The 20,868-nt window shown below is 43.1% G+C and overlaps 1 protein-coding gene across 2 annotated transcripts in view; it reads left to right on the top strand.

The window, feature by feature from the left end:
• IFRD2 (interferon related developmental regulator 2) overlaps nt 1–20,210 on the top strand; it is a 69,082-nt gene extending 48,872 nt beyond the window's left edge. For both annotated transcript variants that reach the window (XM_069206815.1, XM_069206814.1), the window contains 4 exons: nt 5,335–5,472; nt 6,620–6,748; nt 7,381–7,476; nt 17,577–20,210. In XM_069206815.1, coding sequence (XP_069062916.1) covers nt 5,335–5,472; nt 6,620–6,748; nt 7,381–7,476; nt 17,577–17,657 — 444 coding nt within the window. In that variant the 3' untranslated portion in view covers nt 17,658–20,210. The remainder of the gene's footprint in view (nt 1–5,334; nt 5,473–6,619; nt 6,749–7,380; nt 7,477–17,576) is intronic.
• The last annotated feature ends 658 nt before the right edge of the window (nt 20,211–20,868 follow it).

Here is a 20,868-nt window from a genome sequence, read left to right as displayed (position 1 = left end):
TGTAATGAATGCCGTCAACTCATGTGAACTCTCTTCTAGCTCTACCTGTTGGTATGCCGATGTTAAGTCTAGTGTGGAGAAATATTTTGCTCCTCCAATCGTGGACACAAATTCTTCAATATTTGGAAGAGGAAATCTGTCAACTACAAATTCTCTGTTCAGAACCTTAAGGTCCACACATAATCTGATGTCTCCATCTCCCTTCTTTGCTACAACTATGGGTGCCAACCATTCTGTTGCTTCCACTTCCTCAATTATGCCCAAATCCTGCAGTCTCTTAAGTTCTGACTTCACTGCCTCTTGTAGCGCCAAAGGAATTTTCCTCACTTTAGCTACTACCGGAATGGCACCCTCCTTCAGTCTAATTCTATGTCTGTATCCTTTTAGACAACCTAACTACTCCAAAAACACGTTAGGAAATTCAGAGACTAACTCCCCTTCAACACTACTAACACACTGCACTTGCGGTTGTGTGTTGGGATTCAATACAACCCCCAACAATCTTTGATGTTCCCAACTTAAAAGATTGTCCCCCTGGTTTGACACATATCTTTCCTCTTAAATGTCTCCCTTTTAACTCAAGATGACCCTCAAAGTATCCTAACATTTTTATTGGTTGTCTACCATATCCACCTGGACGTACATCCATTTTATTTAAAACTATATCTTTCTTTGTTAATAAATCAAAACTTTTCTTGGAAATTATCGTTAATTGCGAACAGGAATCAAACCTTATCAAAAAATCAACCCCCTCTACTTTCACCACCTCACTCGGATGTTCCTAATTTTTTCCCAGTGTTTTAACTTGGAAAACCACCTCCTGAGACTTCTTTAACCTCTCATTGTGCTGCTGTTACCATTCTTCTTGTTACGACATCTATGGTAGTGACCTTTTCTCCCACACCCATTGCACACTACATTTAGTGCAGGACAATTGCTAGCATTAGCTTTGTGGCAGTTCACAACGAAACCTCTCCATGATCGTACGGACTCTCGGTATATAAGGTTTGTCTAATTTACTAATGCACAATCTGTATTCATGTAGATTTCTAGACCCTTCAATACTTAAGTCTGGTAAGTTTTCGAGTACTTTTTTTTACCTTCACCCCCCCCACCCCCCCAAACAGTGCATCAAAAGTGCGTGTTTCCTCTCTGCACTGAGTGTCAGTCCGCACACTCTAGCGTAGTGAACAAACATTTTCTTACCCTTAGTCCAAGGGTATGTAGGATCTCCTGGACTGCTTAAGAATAAGGGAGGTGTTACATTCTGCATTTTTAAACAGTAGGTATTCTATAGTAGCTAACAAAACACTTCCCTTAAAATATGCTGGTGCAGAACTAAAACAGAATCCTAAATTCGCAAACTTCCTATACAATACCCAGCATACTCATTTTCACATTAAATGCATGTTTGTCCAACTGTACTCAATCAAAATGCCACTTCAGTAGGTGTGCCTGTCACCGTGTAATGTATACAACACCCAATGATGCAGGTGTGCCTGTCACCGTATACAGATATTACAGATCTTTCACCATCCAGCAACTTCACCGAATGAATTCCTCTTTGACAATGCAGCAGAACAGCAAGGAACACCTCCCCTTTAACGCTGATCCTCGACCATCCCTTTAAGAGGAAACCATGCCTCCATGAAACAGGAAACCGGAGCACTTCATCCAGCCTGAACTCGACTCCGGTACACTCCACTGCTGTCGCTCCTCGCATAGGCAGACTCGGATTCCCAAACGGTGTTCACCCGCCTGGTAACTGCCTGTACTGGAAACCAACAAGGTGCGTGATATTAACACCAGGTTATGACGTGTAAAAACGCCAGCCTCTCCTGCGACGTTGGGGCAAAATTGAGCCACCCTCGTCACCAGTGTGAAGAAGGGTGCTCAATGTAAGAGGCAAGAGAACTCCTTCAAAAGCAAAGTATTGGATTTATTTTATTTTGCCCCAGCCATCGACATCTCGTAACCGTCCTCGCCGTCTGCCTTCCAACCGTCCTTTTCCCGTCCGCCTCTCCATGGAGACTGCGCAAGGTATTCTCACGGCATCTCCGTGGAGACCGTCTGCACGCGGATGTGGCAATACTCCACAGTGGAATTTTGAAATTACTCTGTGTATTGAAAGCCATTGACCTCCCTGATGTGTGGTGTGTGTGTGTGTGATGTGAGTTTTGTGTGAGTGGTTGAGGATAAGTCTAGCTGGGAAGTTCTGGGTAGTTTCTAGTCTTCTTGTGAGTTGTTTGGTGATTCCTGGCATAGAGGATGTTACTGTAGTCAATCTTGCTGGTGGTAAGTGTCTGTGTGTGTCTGGCTCTGTGGTGTAGCTTAGGAGCCATTTAAAAATCTTTCTCAGCATTTTCGGGGTATACAAGCAGGATGCAATGATTGAGTGGTTGACTTGTGTCTTAATGTCCAGTTTCCTGTCAATGATGATTGAGGTTTCTGGTGTGGGTCAGTTGGGCCGGCCATGAGTTGGAGTCCCACAGCAAGGTGTGTTTGCCAAAAATCACTTCTGCCTTTTTGGTGTTTAGCTCGAGACAGTCCGCTTTCATTCAGTTGGCAACTTCAGTCAAGCAGCCAGTGAGTGTGTTGCTTGTGTTGGGGTTCTTGTCTGAGAAGGAAAGTATGAGTTGTGATCCTTTTGATGAAGGAAAGGATCTTGATGTCATGTGTGCGGATGATGTTGGCCAGAGATCGTTCATGCGTTTGAAGAGGGTGTGGCTGTTCAGTGAATCCAGACGCACTCCACAGATGGGTTTGCGACCTTCCGAGGAGTAAGTTACCAGGCTTGTTATGTCCATTAAGAAGGAAGAGACCCAGCAGGGCCAGGGATAGCAATCTGTCTCTGTCAAGGATTGTGCGATGTTTGTGGCGGTGATGAAGGCTGTTTCTGTACTGTGGTTGTGCTTGACTGCGTGGTAATGAGTCGGTGGTTGCACATGTGGTAGGTGAGACCTCAGTGGTTGCTGAGGTAGTTGGTGAGATGTCGGTTGATCTAGGTTCTCGAAGTTTTTGGCCAGGTATGGGAGAAGGACATGAGTCTGTAGTTGGAGTGTGTGTTTGGTCACTTGATGGTTTCTTAAGCAGGGGTGGTGGCATGTTTCCAGGTGGCTTGGAATGTGACTGAGTCAGTTAAGGTGTTGAGGATGGCTTAATGGGCTGCTCATCAGTAGTAGTCCTTTGGTGAAGGTGTGTGGTGGGAGAGGGGGGGGGCAAGTCTCAGATGGGGGGCCCCCGGAGTAGATGGACTCCATAGTATAGGTGATGATGGCAGGCCACTAGGTCACAGTTTGTTATTCGGCTGTGATCGGAAGTTGAGTTGCAATAGTGACGTGTTCTGGTTGAGTCGAAGTTGTAGTATATATTGAGGTGTTTATTGTTGCAGAAGAGTGACAATAGCTTGTTGCAAAAATCTTGCGAGTCCAGTGCAGGCTGCGCGACACCTCAATACCCTCTTCAGTTGGACTCGTTTTCTCATTTCTCGCACCCTCATTTAAAGTCTGCGAAAATACGTTTCTCGTGAGGAGGAAATGCGATTGGGTTTTATGCTGTGCTCGGATTTAAAGTTTTAACTCACTGATTATCAACGGGGCGATGAAGTGTGCCCTAAAAATGCGGTCAAACTGAAGTGAGAGGAAAATGTGTACCTGATATGCTAGGCTGAGCAGTTTTTTTTTTTTTTTGTTTGTTTTTTTTTTTTCTTTTTTTTTCCCCTTCCCCCCCCTAAAGCTTGCCTTGCTTGGCCAATTGGTCTAAACTCGAGTATATGTTTTAGGATCGCAAGTTGTTTAACTGAGAGGCAATTGCAACTTTGTGCCACAAGAGGGAGCCCCAAGGAAACAGATTTTTATCTATGTGCGTTAATTAAAAAAAAAAAAAGCTATAAATATACACAAAGTGTTAGCTTTCAAATTAATTTTACTCATTTTGGACACGATGGCACGTTGCCTCATTAAATTCCACGAGTCGTATGAGCTTATTAATGGAGGCTTTCTCATTAAAGCTTGTGTTTGAGCAGATACCTATAAGTGCAGCAACGTGCGGTTCTAGGCGCTGCCAGAAGAATGCAGACACAACAACAACAAAAAATCAAGTTTTCTTACACAACACTATTGCATAGCGGGACCCGACACACCGCATGCGCAGTTATTGTGATGGAAAACAAAATTGGCGGTCAGTCGTGTAATAGTTATTTTGGTTTGTAGGAATTGGGATATGAAAGCCGTGCAGAAGAGACCAAGAACCGTAGGCGCTTCGCCTTCTATTCAGAGATGCAGACTGTATTTGTCTGCAAAAATAACGGCCATTGCAGCTTTCACAAGCTCAGCAACCCCGTGCTTCAGCACAGTATCCCTAAAAACTCTAGATATCTGGTAACTTTTCTGCACCTTTTTAGAGTTGATGGGCACCAACATGCTCACACGCATGCATTTTAATGGACATGTGCTGCTGTAATAGAGAAGTGGCTTTCAAGCCCTGAGCATTCTAGTGTGGTCACTTTGAATTGGTCCCTACACACATGACATGCATGCTGTTTCAGATGCTAAGTTGATGGCCACTACCAGAAATTGTTATAGGGTGGAGGCCAGAGTATCCATCTTAAGTATGATGAGCATTCTTTCTTCTGCATCGCCTATAGAACCTTCCTTGAAACGTGAGTTGGCCTGCTCACTGTAATCGCGAAGACTGCAATGGTTAAGTGTTGCTTTGTATACAACCTAGCCTGTCCATCAGCGTGGTACCATCAATTTAGTCTTCTTACCCAAGACACCTAAACATCAGTTACCTACCCTGTTCCTCTCTCGTAGAGTATTTCACGGATTCTCTTCTGCTACTCTTGGGCAACTAACCTTAGTATTGTACCTGTTGATGTTGGAAGGATGAGCTCTTCTTTTGAAAGAAGTGTTTCTGCTTCAGTAGGCACGAATGAAACAACTCAATGCCTGGCTGATGTGATCCAAGCTTGCTGTGGGCTTTCTATGTCTCGCAGCTACTGACATTTGGTAATTGGACAATCACGCCATCGGGGTGATTATGATCGCGGAAACGAAGCAGCATTTGACCGCATGTGAAGGCTACTAGTTGTGTGTTTTTTTTTTATTTTATTTTTTTATTTTTATTTTTATTTATTTTTATTAAATGTCAGGTGGTTAGCTTGTTTTGTCAAAGTCGTGGTGCATTCAGAACAAGTGCTTGAGCAGTTTAGTTGGGCTGTTTGCAAATGTTGGGAAACTGAGCTTTTATTATTTCTTCTGGTATAGATGGTTGCCGCTATTGAATCGTGTGGGTTATTTATTTATTCATTCATTTTTTTTTCCCCCCCCACAGGAGGATTTCTTCTATGAAGATACTGACCTTCTGTGTTCAAAGCTAAAAGCCCTGGCGACAGATAGCAACAAGTACCGGGCTAAAGTGGACCGCCGCAAGCAGCGCTCTATTTTCAGAGATGTACTGCACTTCATAGAGGTAAAATTAGTGGATGTGTATTTGATTTCCAGTACTGCATGTACTGTCTACCTAAATTAGTAACCCGAAATTGGCCATTGACATTCAGTTCTGGATCTTCTTAATGGGATAAAGTCTGGTCCTGATTATGGGATGGAGAGAAAGTGCAGGCTTGGCCTAATTTCTTTTTTTTTTTTTTTTTTTTTTGTCCCAACCCCTCCAAAAACTGGGAGCGGAGTCCACGCCTGGTTGAGAGCAAGTAGTACAGCCTGTTAAAAAGAGCAATTTTGCAAGATCTACGGTTCTAGTTCTGCATACAAGAGGCAAAATAATTTTCTGTTTTTCGCCATTCTGTAGTCTGAGCCCATATGCATTAGGCAATACTCATTAACTTGCTCAAACAAAGATTTTAAAGTATACTTGGTCCTTATCTGTGGTCCTTGTTCGGAGGTTTATTTTCCTTTCTGGGATGTGGAGCATGTTTCAGGGGTCACTGAAAATCTGTGTTGAAAATTTGCTATCACATTTTAACCACAATCTACTTTAGATTACCCCTCGATTCTCCCAACACTGCACCTGAACCGCCATTGCCTTTGATAGTTTGAATGAGGCTTGGTGAAGCAGAAACTCGGACCTTTGAGGACTCGTTTCTATATAGGATTGATGCATAATTTAAAAATTTCACAAAGTTACTTTGTCTTCCTCTGACCTACCATTCTGGAACCAGTGTTCAATGATATGACATGCTGGTGCAGAAGCCTAGCCGAATGCTGCGCGGACAGGCTTTGCAGTGGCCTTCCTATTCTTGATCGTCTTTAGCCTCTTTTCAAATCGCTCAGTTGCGTATGACTGAGGTAAGCGGTGTGTGTGTGTGTGTGTGTGTGTGTGTGTGTGTGTGTGGTTTTTTTCTTTTTTTTTTTCTTTTATACACTTTTTATTTTAAGTTAGCCTTTGTCTCCTGCTGGTAAATTGTGAAAAATAATTGTCTATTGTAAACTTGGTGAGGTTAGGGTTTGTGGAAAGTGACAAATCAGAGCACAGTGAATCCTTAACATTTTAGTTAATGTGAGCATAGGCTTTTCCCACATTGAGCATCAAAATCTCCTTGGGCTTGGAGATGGGCTTGATCACATAGTACTAACGGGTCCATTTGTTGTGCCACCTGCAGAACGGAGAGTGCCATGAGGAGACAATCAAGTTTGGCCTGGAGTGTATGTACATAGATAGCTGGGTTCGGAGGAGAACGTACAACGCCTTCAAGGAAGTCCTGGGCTCTGGTGTGCGACATCATCTCCAGGTATGATCAAGGAGGGCATATCAAGGACACGGTTGTGGGCAGCTGTTGGTATTTAGTGCTTGACTGGTGGTGGTGTAACATAACAGTTAACGGGTGAAAGTACAGCATACGTTTTGTTTTCTTAATTCAATCACATTTTGCTTCCTATCCTCACCCAGCCGCCCCTTTCTACTGATGAGTACACTTTACCTTCCTGCCTTGTGGCTAGGTTTATGCCATCCACGTGCCACATATTTACAAATATAGGCTCTTAGTTACACTATTTCCTGTGTACATCTTAGAAATATTGAAAGTGCGAAATTATGGTTATAGTCCAGGAAGACGGCATTCTCAAGTATTTTAACTTGCTGCCAATTAAGAGAGTATCAAGACCCACCCACCCCATGAAGGTAAGATGCTAGTGAAAACTGAAATTCTTAGCGAGATGCTGTCAAACCACCATATTGTGTGTTCCCGATACTAATTTTTGCTTTACTTCGGAAGTGTTCAAAATCAGAATGAAAGTGCAGAGCTTATGCTGTGCTGACAGTCCTGAACTGTTAGTTGCCTTTGTAAACTTAAGGCTGTGCGTGTGTGTGATGAACGGAGTTGTATTCTGGCTTTCTAATTCTACTGTCATACTTTTTACTTAGCATAATGAGCTCCTCAGAGACATCTTGGAATTGGGACCTCCTCTTGTGTTGGATGCAGCTGCCATCAAAGCTAGCAAGATCACACGAGTAGAAAAGGTATGTGACAAGACAAATGCCTTACAGGAGTGGAAGCTACATTGAGAATTGCCTTGTATCCAGTGCATACATTTGGTAATTCCCGTTTTACGTTCCATTCCTTTTATTGAATCACAAAAGCACCCTAATAGTGTTAAGAGGATTGTGACCGGATTTCAATTTTTTTTTCTTTACTCGAATATATCTGTTCAAATAAACCTGACACTAATGTCCTTTTTAGTGAGGATTTGCCATAAATGAGCAGCGACTTCACATGCATTACAACAGGGACTATGTTTATGAGGAAGATAATGTGACTGGGTCATGACTCGCAGCATATATGGTCTGTAGTGAGCGAAGAAAGGGTATTTTTACTGGCAAAAGGAACTAGAGAAAAAAGGTATGCTACAGTAACAGTAGATGCCAAGGAGTGTGTGTGTATAGTCTTCCTTACCCGGTGGAGAAAGATGGATATATGTTCGATGGCATGTGTAGCTGCAGATACACATGCTGTGCACATCCCGCCATCTAGTGTTGGGCTCTGAGTGTTACAAGTTGTTTTTCTTCTAAGAAGTCTTTTCGAGTCACGAGATCGAGGGACTCCTCCCCTTTCGGCTCCATTGCCTATGGGCGTCGACTCCATCTTAGATTGTTTTCTTTCCACCATTGGGTTCGGACGTGTTCCTCTTCGCTCCGTGTTTCGGTTCGGAAAGTTCGTTAAATCTCGGAAAATTCGACTGTATTGTTTGCGTTTGATATCGGGTTAGATAACGCAGATCGATACCGAATTTTGAAGAGCTCCGGTGGCCCTTCGGGGTTTCGATTCCCCGGCGGGGCCTTGTCGGCCCGACCACGTGCGTCTTCAAAGCTAATGGAATGGACCCCATTCCACTTCTGCCCCGAATGCCGCAGCAAGTATCCTTACACAGATCAGCATTTGGTCTGTAATTTGTGTTTGTCTCCCGAACACAAAGAGGATACCTGCGAGGCCTGTCAAGTGTTTCGGTCGAGGAAAACGCTAAGGGACCGGAGAGCAAGAAGACTTCAAATGGCGTTGGCGCCGTCAGGACACCAAAACTTGGAGGAAGAAGAAACCTTCTCCATTGCTGACTCTGACTCGCTTCACTGGTGGAATACTATAAATTTAAACCAAGGGCGGCCTTTCCAAGACCCAGTACCTCAATACGTAATCACAACAGATGCTTCCATGGTAGGGTGGGGAGCACACCTCAACCAACAGCATCCAGGGACAATGGGACACTCAACAGAAACAACTTCATATAAATCACAAACACATTCTTGTCAAAACAGACAACATGACAACAATGTATTATCAGAACAAACAAGGAGGGACACACAACACAATTGTGTCTCTTAGCTCAAAAGGTATGGCATTAGGCGATTCACAATCGCATTCGCCTAATAGCGCAATTCATACCAGGAATTCAAAACCAGTTATCCGACAATCTCTCTCTGGATCACCAACAGATCCACGAATGGGAAATTCATCCCCAGATACTACAAACTTACTTCCAAAGATGGGGAACACCGCAAATAGACCTATTTGCAACAAAAGAAAACTCAAAATGCCAAAACTTCGCATCCAGGTACCCAGAGCCTCACTCTCAAGGCAATGTGTTATGGATGAGTTGGTCAGGGATATTTGCATACGCTTTTCCCCCTCTCCCACTCCTTCCGTATCTAGTAAACAAATTGAGTCAAAACAAACTCAAGCTAATACTGATGGCACCAACGTGGGCACGACAACCTTGGTACACAACACTACTAGACCTGCCAGTAGTGCCTCATATCTCAGACCAAATCTGTTAACTCAACACAAACAACAGATCAGACACCCGAATCCAGCATCACTAAATCTAGCGATTTGGCTCCTAAAATCTTAGAATTCTAGACCTTACACAAGAATGCATGGAGGTCATAAAACAGGCTAGGAAACCAACCACAAGACATTGCTACGCAAATAAGTGGAAAAGGTTTGTTTATTACTGCCATAATAATCAAATCCAACCATTACACGCATCTGCAAAAAACATTGTAAGCTACCTACTACACTTAAAAAAGTCCAAGTTAGCTTTTTCATCCATTAAAATACATCTCACAGCAATTTTGGCTTATCTGTAAATTACGCATTCTACTTAATTATTCAAAATCCCAGTCATAAAAGCCTTTATGGAGGGTCTGAAAAGGATTATCCCACCAAGAACACCACCAGTTCATTTGTGGAACCTCAACATCGTATTAACACGACTCATGGGTCCACCATTTGAACCCATGCACTCATGTGAGATACAGTACTTAACATGGAAAGTAGCCTTTGTAATAGCTATCACATCTCTCAGAAGAGTAAGTGAAATACAAGCCTTTACCATACAAGAACCCTTTATACAAATACACAAACATAAAGTAGTTCTACGCACAAATCCTAAATTCTTACCTAAAGTCATATCACCGTTCCACTTAAATCAAACAGTGGAACTCCCAGTGTTCTTTCCAGAACCAGATTCTGTAGCTGAAAGAGCATTACATACATTGGACATAAAAAGAGCACTAATGTATTATATTGATAGAACCAAACACATTCGCTAAAAACAAAACAATTGTTTGTAGCTTTCCAAAAACCTCATGCAGGGATTCCAATATCCAAACAAGGCATTGCCAGATGGATAGTTAAATGTATTCAAACCTGTTATATAAAAGCAAAGAGACAACTGCCTATTACACCAAAAACACACTCCACTAGAAAGAAAGGTGCCACTATGGCCTTTCTAGGAAATATACCAATGACACAAATCTGTAAGGCAGCCACATGGTCTACGCCTCATACATTTACTAAACATTACTGCGTGGATGTGTTAACAACACAACAAGCCACAGTAGGACAAGCAGTATTAAGAACATTATTTCAAACAACTTCAACTCCTACAGGCTAAACCACCGCTTTTGGGGAGATAACTGCTTACTAGTCTATGCACAGCATGTGTATCTGCAGCTACACATGCCATCGAACGGAAAATGTCACTTACCCAGTGTACATCTGTTCGTGGCATGAGACGCTGCAGATTCACATGCACCCTCCCACCTCCCCGGGGAGCCTGTAGCCGTTATAAGTTGATAAAAAAAATTGAAGTTGTACATTTGTAAATATATCACTTTTAGTCACATTATGTACATACATACTTACTCCATTGCATGTGCACTATTACTATATACACAACTCCTACCTCACCCTCTGCGGGGAAAACAATCTAAGATGGAGTCGACGCCCATGCGCAATGGAGCCGAAAGGGGAGGAGTCCCTTGATCTCGTGACTCAAAGACTTCTTCGAAGAAAAACTTGTAACACTCCGAGCCCAACACTAGATGGTGGGATATGCACAGCATGTGAATCTGCAGCATATCATGCCACGAACAGATGTACACTGGGTAAGTGACATTTTCTATATATGTATATATATATATATATGTGTGTATGTGTGTGTGTGTGTGTGTGTATATATGTGTGTGTGTGTGTGTGTATGTGTGTATATATATATATATATATATATATATATATATATATATATATATATGTGTGTGTGTATGTTCGATGGCATGTGTAGCTCCAGATACACATGCTGTGCATATCCCGTCATCTAGTGTTGGGCTCGGAGTGTTACAAGTTGTTTTTCTTCGAAGAAGTCTTTTCGAGTCACAAGATCAAGGGGGGGACTCCCATTTCGGCTCCATTGTGCATGGGCGTCGACTCCATCTTAGATTGTTTTCTTTCCGCCATCGGGTTCGGACGTGTTCCTCTACGCTCCGTGTTTCGGTTCGGAAAATTAGTTAGATATCGGAAAAATTTGACGGTATTGTTTGCGTTCGGTATCTGGTTAGTTAACACAGATCGACACCGAATTTTGAAGAGCTCCGGTGGCCCTTCGGGGTTTCGGTTCCCCGGCGGGGCCTGGTTGGCCCGACCACGTGCGTCGACAAGACTAATGGAACGGACCCCATTCCGCTTCTGCCCCAAATGCCACAACAAGTACCCTTACACAGATCAACATTTGGTCTGTAACTTGTGTTTGTCTCCCGAACACAAAGAGGATACCTGTGAGGCCTGTCGAGCGTTTCGATCGAGGAAAACGCTGAGGGACCGGAGAGCGAGAAGACTTCAAATAGCGTTGGTGCCGTCAGGACACCAAGAAGTGGAGGAAGAAACCTTCTCCATTGCTGACTCGGACGAGGCCGAAACAGAACAGACGCCGAAAACCGTGAGTAAAACCGCCCCAGCCAAAACTTACGGGAAATTCATCAGAGCCCAGGGGACGCCACCGCCGGCAGGCCATGGCTTAACCCCAAAAATCGGTGATCGTCAATTGGCACCGAAAAAGGGCACGCATGTGTCGAAGTCATTCGACTCCGGTCGAGATACCGGCACAGAAAAGACTCGACCCCGAGACACTGGGTCAGAACAATCTCGATACCGATATACTGGCACCGAGACGACTCGGCACCGAGAGATCGGAACACCGAAACACAAAAAAGTGGCTTTGGAGCCGAAAAAGATGGTGGAAAAGGTTTCGATCCCAAAACATCCAGCTATGGAGCCGAAAACAAGTTCCTACACTGAGGAGCAAGGGCTTTCCACACAAATGCAAAGCCATAAATTCAGACAGGAACTAGAGACAGGGGAGCCAGATTATACACAGAGAAGGCTCCAGATCCAAAAGGAGACCGGGAAGATAAGAACTCTCCCTCCTATAAGGATGTAAAGGAAACTGGCTTTCCAAGAGAAGGATAAACCACCACAAGCAAAGGTGGCAAAACAAGTAACTCTGCCACCATCACCTCAACGCTCACCGCAATCATCACCAATCGCTAGCCCACCAGTGGTGCAGTCTCCAACACACACAAGCATGAGCCAAGATGACCCAGATGCATGGGATCTTTATGATGTGCCTGTGTCAGATAACAGTCCTGACTGTTACCCAGCAAGACCATCACCACTTGAGGACAGTACTGCTTACACGCAGGTGGTGTCCAGAGCAGCTGCTTTTCACGTCACACTGCACGCTGAACCTATCGAAGATGACTTTTTTTATTTAATACTCTGTCAGCCACACATAGTCAGTACCAGAGTCTTCCAATGCTACCGGGAATGTTGAAACACGCAAAGGAAATATTTCAAGAACCCGTGAAAGGCAGGGCATTACTCCTAGGGTGGAGAAAAAGTACAAGCCTCCACCAACAGACCCTATGTACATTATGCAGCAACTGACACCGGACTCGGTGGTAGTTGGCACAGCATGTAAAAGGGCGAATTCACACACCTTCGGAGATGCACCACCAACCAACCAACAAAGTCGCAAGTTCGACGCAGCGGGAAAAAGAGTGGCAGCACAATCAGCCAATCAATGGCGCATTGCGAATTCACAGGCTTTGCTGTCAAGATATGACAGAGCCCACTGGGATGAAATGCAACACTTTATTGAACATCTGCCCAAAGAATTCCAAAAACGTGCACAACAGGTGGTAGAAGAAGGCCAAAGTATCTCCAAATAACCAGATACGTTCAGCAATGGATGCAGCAGACACAGCTGCAAGAACTGTAAATACAGCCGTGACAGTTCGGAGACATGCATGGCTGCGCACCTCCGGATTCAAGCCCGAAATCCAACAGGCTGTGCTTAATATGCCTTTTAATGGACAGCAGTTGTTTTGGCCGGAAGTGGACACTGCTATCGAAGTTGAAAAAAGATACAGATACGGCCAAGGCCATGGGCGCGCTCTACTCCCCACAGAGCAGAGTCACTTTTAGGAAAACACAATTTAGAGGGGGGTTTCAGGCTCAAACAACAGAACCCTCAACTTCACAAACCAGGCCCACATACCAGAGCCAGTATCCGAGAGGAGGCTTTCGGGGACAATACAAAGGGGGACAGTTCCCCAAGACTAGAGGGAAGTTCCAAAGTCCCAAGACCCCTCAAGACAAACAGTGACTTCAGTGTCACAAATCCGTAACACCAGTGGGGGGGAGACTAACAGATTTTTACCAAAATTGGAAGGAAATAACGGACTCGTGGGTCCTAGCCATCATCCAACATGGCTATTGCATAGAATTCCTACAATTACCACCAAATGTGCCGCCAAAAACACACAACATGTCCAAACAACACATGGATCTATTAGATAGAAGTCCAAGCGTTGTTACAAAAAGAGGCAATAGAGCTAGTACCCAGTCATCAAAAAGGGACAGGGGTTTACTCCCTGTACTTTCTCATACCCAAAAAGGACAAAACTCTAAGACCTATATTAGATCTCAGAACACTAAATCTTTACATCAGATCACTTTCACATGGTAACACTTCAAGACGTAATCCCCTTGCTCAAACAACAAAACTACATGACGACGTTAGATCTCAAAGATGCGTACTTCCATATACCCATACATCCTTCACACAGGAAATACTTAAGGTTTGTATTCCAAGGAGTACATTACCAGTTCAAAGTGTTACCATTCGGAATAACAACAGCACCAAGGGTATTTACAAAATGCCTTGCAGTAGTAGCGGCACATATCAGAAGACAACACATACACGTATTCCCGTATCTAGACAATTGGTTAATCAAAACCAACACCCAGAAACCGTGTCTTCAACACACAAAATACGTCATAGAAACCCTTCACAAACTAGGGTTCTCACTAAACTACCAAAAATCACACTTACAGCCGTGTCAAATACAACAATACTTGGGAGCAACAATCAACACAAAAAAAGGGATTGCCACTCCAAGTCCACAAAGGGTACAAGCATTCCAAAACGTAATACAAAGCACGCACCCAAACCAAAAGTATCAGGTAAAACTAGTGTGGAAACTACTAGGCATGATGTCCTCATGCATAGCCATTGTCCAAAACGCAAGATTACACATGCGGCCCTTACAACAGTGCCTAGCAACATAATGGACACAAGCACAGGGTCAACTTCAAGATCTAGTGTTGATAGACCTCCAAACACACACCTCGCTTCAATGGTGGAATCCTGTAAATTTAAACCAAGGGCGGCCTTTCCAAGACCCAGTGCCTCAATACGTAATCACAACAGATGCTTCCATGGTAGGGTGGGGAGCACATCTCAACCAACACAGCATCCAGGGACAATGGGACACTCAGCAGAAACAACTTCACATAAATCAGCTAGAACTACTAGCAGTGTTTCTAGCGTTGAAAGCATTTCAACCCCGCTAATAACCCACAAACACATTCTTGTCAAAACAGACAACATGACAACAATGTATTACTTAAACAAGCAGGGAGGCACACACTCATCACAACTGTGTCTCTTAGCACAGTAGATTTGGCATTGGGCGATTCACAATCACATCCGCCTAATAGCGCAATACATCCCAGGAATTCAAAGCCAATTGGCAGACAATCTCAGTCGAGATCACCAACAAATCCACGAATGGGAGATTCATCCACGGATACTGCAAACCTACTTCCAAAAGTGGGGAACACCGCAAATAGACCTATTCGCAACAAAAGAAAACGCAAAACTTCGCATCCAGGTACCCACAGCCTCACTCCAAAGGCAATGCGTGATGGATGAGTTGGTCAGAGATATTTGCTTACGCTTTCCCCCCCTCCCACTCCTTCCGTATCTTGTAAACAAATTGAGTCAAAACAAACTCTAATACTAATAGCACCAACTTGGGCACAACAACCTTGGTACACAACATTACTAGACCTGTCAGTAGTGCCTCATATCAAACTACCAAACAGACCAGATCTGTTAACTCAACACAAACAGCAGATCAGACACCCGAGTCCAGCATCGCTCAATCTAGCGATCTGGCTCCTGAAGTCTTTGAATTCGGACACCTAGACCTTACACAAGAATATATGGAGGTCATCAAACAGGCTAGAAAACCTACTACAAGACACTACGCAAATAAATGGAAACGATTTGTTTATTACTGTCAAAATTATCAAATTCAACCATTACACGCGTCCGCAAGAGACATTGTAAGCTACTTACTACACTTACAAAAATCTAACTTAGCTTTTTCATCCATTAAAATACATCTCACAGCAATTTCAGCATATCTGCAAATTACACGTTCAACTTTACTATTTAGAATCCCAGTCATAAAAGCATTTATGGAGGGTCTAAAAAGGATCATTCCACCAAGAACACCACCAGCTCCTTCGTGGAACCTCAATATTGTATTAACGCGACTCATGGGTCCACCATTCGAACCCATGCACTCTTGTGAAATGCAATACTTAACCTGGAAAGTAGCCTTTCTAACAGCTATCACATCCCTCAGAAGAGTGAGTGAAATACAAGCCTTTACCATACAAGAACCCTTTATACAAATACACAAACATAAAGTGGTTCTACGGACAAATCCCAAAATTTTGCCAAAAGTTATATCACCGTTCCACTTAAACCAAACTGTGGAACTCCCAGTGTTTTTTCCACAACCAGACTGTAGCTGAAAGAGCATTACATACATTAGACATAAAAAGAGCTCTAATGTACTACATTGATAGAACTAAACAGTTTTGCAAACCAAAACAATTGTTTGTAGCTTACCAAAAACCTCATACAGGGAATCCAATATCCAAACAAGGCATTGCCAGATGGATAGTTCAATGTATTCAAACCTGTTATGTTCAAGCTAAAAGAGAACTGCCTATTACACCGAAGGCACGCTCCACTAGAAAGAAAGGCGCCACAATGGCTTTTCTAGGAAATATACCAATGACCGAAATATGTAAGGCAGCCACATGGTCTACGCCTCATACATTTACTAAACATTACTGCGTGGATGTGTTAACAACACAACAAGCCACAGTAGGACAAGCAGTACTAAGAACATTATTTCAGACAACTTCAACTCCTACAGGCTAAACCACCGCTTTGGGGGAGAGAACTGCTTACTAGTCTATGCACAGCATGTGTATCTGCAGCTACACATGCCATCGAACGGAAAATGTCACTTACCCAGTGTACATCTGTTCGTGGCATGAGACGCTGCAGATTCACATGTGCCCTCCCACCTCCCCGGGAGCCTGTAGCTGTTATAAGTTGACTAAAATTAAGCTTGTACATTTGAAATTTTTTTAATATAACACTTTGTCACATTATGTACATACATACTTACTCCATTGCATGGGCATTTACTATATACACAACTCCTACCTCACCCTCTGCGGGGAAAACAATCTAAGATGGAGTCGACGCCCATGCGCAATGGACCCGAAATGGGAGGAGTCCCTCGATCTTGTGACTCAAAGACTTCTTCTAAGAAAAACAACTTGTAACACTCCGAGCCCAACACTAGATGGCGGGATATGCACAGCATGTGAATCTGCAGCGTCTCATGCCACGAACAGATGTACACTGGGTAAGTGACATTTTCCATATTTTTTTTATATATATTACATTTTTTTTCTTTTCTTCCTGCCACTGTCCCATAATAGAAGAACTTGGAGCTGTGGCATCAACGTCTAATTGTGACTGTTCCTTCTTGCTCTTTTCTGCCTTGATAGGCAATTGCTGGTGGTCTGCCTTTACCACTTTAGTCTAGTCTTATTTCCCATGCGCTGTTCATCAGGTTACATCTCCACCACACTCCAAAAGCGCCACTTTAATTGATGTTGTTTTTTTTTTAGACCATAATTTTGCTGAATATGGATGGCCAGCGGCGCCCTTATTACCTAGTTTTGAGACTTCGCAAATTCAGGCTTCTAAAGCTCCATCTGAGTAATTGGGACGGTTTGAGATGCCCTTTGGAGTGATTTACTGTTCCCTCGGTGGAAAGGGGATTGCTGTAACTGCAAATTTACTACCTATTTTTGATTGAGGCTTGCACTGCTGCCACTCTTAGGCTGGACCTTTGGACTGTTTGAAGTTTTCAGCCAGGTGTTCTAGACTTGAGTGGTGTTTACACTATTGAGTCTTTAGTGCACGCTTCTTTCTTTTTTGGTTGTGGGGTTGTACTTGCTTTTAAGTGTTCTGCTTCCCTCTGATCACATTTTGCTATTTTTGTCTAACGTAGTCTAATTACTTTTTTTTTTCTTTTCGTATCTCTACAACTCCCTTCATCTACAGCACATGTACAACTCTGCAGCATTTAAAGCCCGGACTAAAGCTAGGAGCAAAGTGCGTGACAAGCGTGCTGACATCATGTGACCTTGCTGAACGTGACCCACACTATCCTAAATCTGGGCAGACATGCCACATGCGCCTAGTCTGCAAAAGGCCCAAATAAACTACACTTGCCATCCACTGTGACTGAAAGAAGATGCCAAAACTACAGCCAAGAAGGGGGCACAGCTTTTACAGTGAAGCATCGGACCCTACAGCATGCTGTCCCTCAGCCTTCATCCGAGGGGCGTCCTCTAACCTGGAGTGTTTTGTACATCTATTTAAAAAAAAAAAAAAAAAACATCATTCACCTGATTGAACAGTGCCATTGTCTGTGATCATGGGGGACGCGTGCTATTGGACTTGATAGGGCAGCTGGGCACACATTTAGGACGGACACATGTTTTTAATTGAAGACACAAGTTTAGAAGTTAGGATCTGTCACAGATTGATCCAAGAAGGGCTTTGTTTTAAATGGCCATTGCACCTCTAGCAGCCGAATTTGTTGTGTATCTTTCCTTGCGTTTTAATTTTAGCAGTGCTACCTCTTGATGTCCTTTCGAAAATGAGCTGCTTTTTATTCTGTGTGGCCTGCAGCTGTCTTTTTAGCCATTTACTACACTTCTGTTAGTATGCCTTTTTTCTGATCCTAATTGGGTCTCCACATTCCTTCAGACTCTTCAACTTTTCAATGTATTCAGTCTACTGCTAATGCGGAGCCATTACCCTGAGCAGAACTCTGAAGCCTACTTCACCTAAAGCACATGCAGTTGTCTGCAATGGTGGTCCCTTTAGAAAGAACGTACTCTTCAGTTCCCCACTTCAATTTGCATCCCTCAATCTGGGTGCTTTGCAGCAGCTGAAGCTGACCCTGTCCATCCCTCCCCACTAAGTAAAAAGGCCTGTTACAACATCCATTATCTGAGCACTTCCGAGATTTTGTAACTCGTGCATCTATACTATATAATTTTTTATTTTTTTTACACAACTCACTCAATGTGTTGCCTTATTTCACAGTGCAAGGTGCAGTAACTTCTACAGCACCGTCCCTTTCTGTTTCATCCCGCCCCCTTTTCCCAAAGTGTAATTATTTGACCACAAGGGTTTTTTGGCTTGGCTCCTGTTGCAGAAGGGCTGACGCTATACTGCCAAACATCTTCAAAGTACTTGTAATGGTGGTATCAAAGGAAAGGTTATCCTGCACTCCGTTCTATTTAATGAAGTTGAACTTGAAAAGGGTTTACAAGTACATGAGAATGGTTGAAATTAAGGAGCTGAGACGAAGTCAGTCTGAGGTAGCTAAATGTGTACAGTCTGCACTTAAACCTGAACATGTATCTGAAGTGTGGTGTTTTCAAGCTACACAAATATGGCACAGTTGCTGAAATGTGCAGGATATCCATTGAATGTATTTGAGACTATGGTCCTCACTTTCCTCTATTGGTTTATCTTTCTGCTAGCTGCACAGCTTGGCCAACAGTCACTTACATCGCCCACATCTCATTGATCATTGAGCTTAAGGCGAAGGAACCTACTGAATCAGTAGCAAAAACACACGGGGCTTTCAGCCTCATGAGACTGGTCCAATGAATTTCTTTTAAAAAGTTATGAATTCCAAACATTAATCCCACTGTATAACCTGCATGAACGATTTTAAATTGGAATGTTTTAGAAAGGTATGTGGTTTAAAATGTTGCATTTGTAGGCTGTGCTTATTTAATGATTGACTTGAAGCAAGGATTTCCCTTTTAAACAGGTCGTTGGGATGGCCATTTACCACATTCTCTTTGAAAGCTGAGAGTAGTTTTTAAATTGTGTCAGAAGGTGACAACAAAATCCATTCAGGCATAGAAGTTTTTGGGCTAGCTTTTCTTCCCTTTCTCTTAGTTCAGTTGCGGAATAGAGGTGTATTCACGACTGTTGTTGCAGTGGTTACTAATACTAATGGGCAAAATGATTAAGGGAAGACAGGGTCCACATACTGTAACAGTCATGCCTCTGAATGCCCTTGCGTACCTTCCTAACCACCTCTAGGTAAGAGTTGCATTTTAAGATGTAAACCTTTTTTCCTGTAATAAATTGCCTGTTGTAGTGGAGTTGTGCTGGGGGCTGCTCTCTTTTCATACCTCAGACATGCTCTGTATGCTGGACATAAACACATGATGTCGCCTTCCTGTTCCTATTTGGGTGTTTTTTGAGTTTGTGGCGTTACTTCTGCAATTCTTGATTTGTAAGTGGCTTTCTTTGGTATAGGGGCACAGCACACAAACCTAATGCTGCTTTTTCTGCTGCTACTACCCACTTTTTTTTTTTTTCTTCCTCGCCCCGTCGCTCCTTTCAGCCCGGCTTTGAAGCTTAAAAACGCTGACAAATGTATTTGTGTCTAAAATCCATATCCTTTTTAAGTAATTGACTTCAATGTAATTCGGTGCTGATAGTGTTGATGGTGAAGTGGTGTAGGAAGAGGTAAGTTTCTCATGACCTGTATTTTTACATAGAATGCAGAGTAGAAAATGAGGACACAGTTGATTAAAGCTGATATTTATTTTCAGTTTTTTTTAAATAAAAATCTGTGAAAATAAAGATATTGGAAATTTGGTTTTGGGTTGTGATTTTTTTTCTTACCGTCCCCTCCAACCGCACCCCCCCCCAAAAGATTGGTATCGAGCTGAGCTGGCCATAGTTTGCCTTTCAACCGTTCACCTTTTTCCAAAATGGAGTTTCAGGCATTCACTTAAATAATTTCTCTCTTGTTCACCTGAATGGAAGGAGAAGCAAGTATTAGCAAATCCTGCAGATCTCATTATTACAGGGAAAATCCCATGGTAGATAACCTCCTTTTCAGTCATGGTAAATAGGCCTCCTGTCTCAACCCCTTTTAAGTGATTGCAGCAAACGGCCCACCCCGTGCAATGAATGCCATGGTATTGTAAGTCTTGTGCTTTCTGGCAGTGTGTGTAATGCAGGGGTTGAAACAAAAACAGTCTGCTCTCTAGCTACCCCAGCAAAAATATATCTCTTGCTGTGCTTCTTACAGACTCTGTGGGAGTGACCTTGAGAGTCTGTGCGGTGTACATTGGGAGGAAAAGCAGCACACAAGGTAGAGAGCATGGAAAGCTACGACCTTTCATGGAGTGCTGAATGGAAATGATAAAAACTAGTTGTATCCTTCCATAGCTGACCATCAGACAAGTCATCTGTTTAAAAAGATGGTAAAGAGGCTATCCTCGAAGGTATGAACACAAAAAGAAAAGGA

This window comes from Pleurodeles waltl, chromosome 9, assembly GCF_031143425.1.
Source record: "Pleurodeles waltl isolate 20211129_DDA chromosome 9, aPleWal1.hap1.20221129, whole genome shotgun sequence".
Taxonomy (NCBI): domain Eukaryota; kingdom Metazoa; phylum Chordata; class Amphibia; order Caudata; family Salamandridae; genus Pleurodeles; species Pleurodeles waltl.
This window is presented reverse-complemented; position numbering and strand designations above follow the sequence as displayed.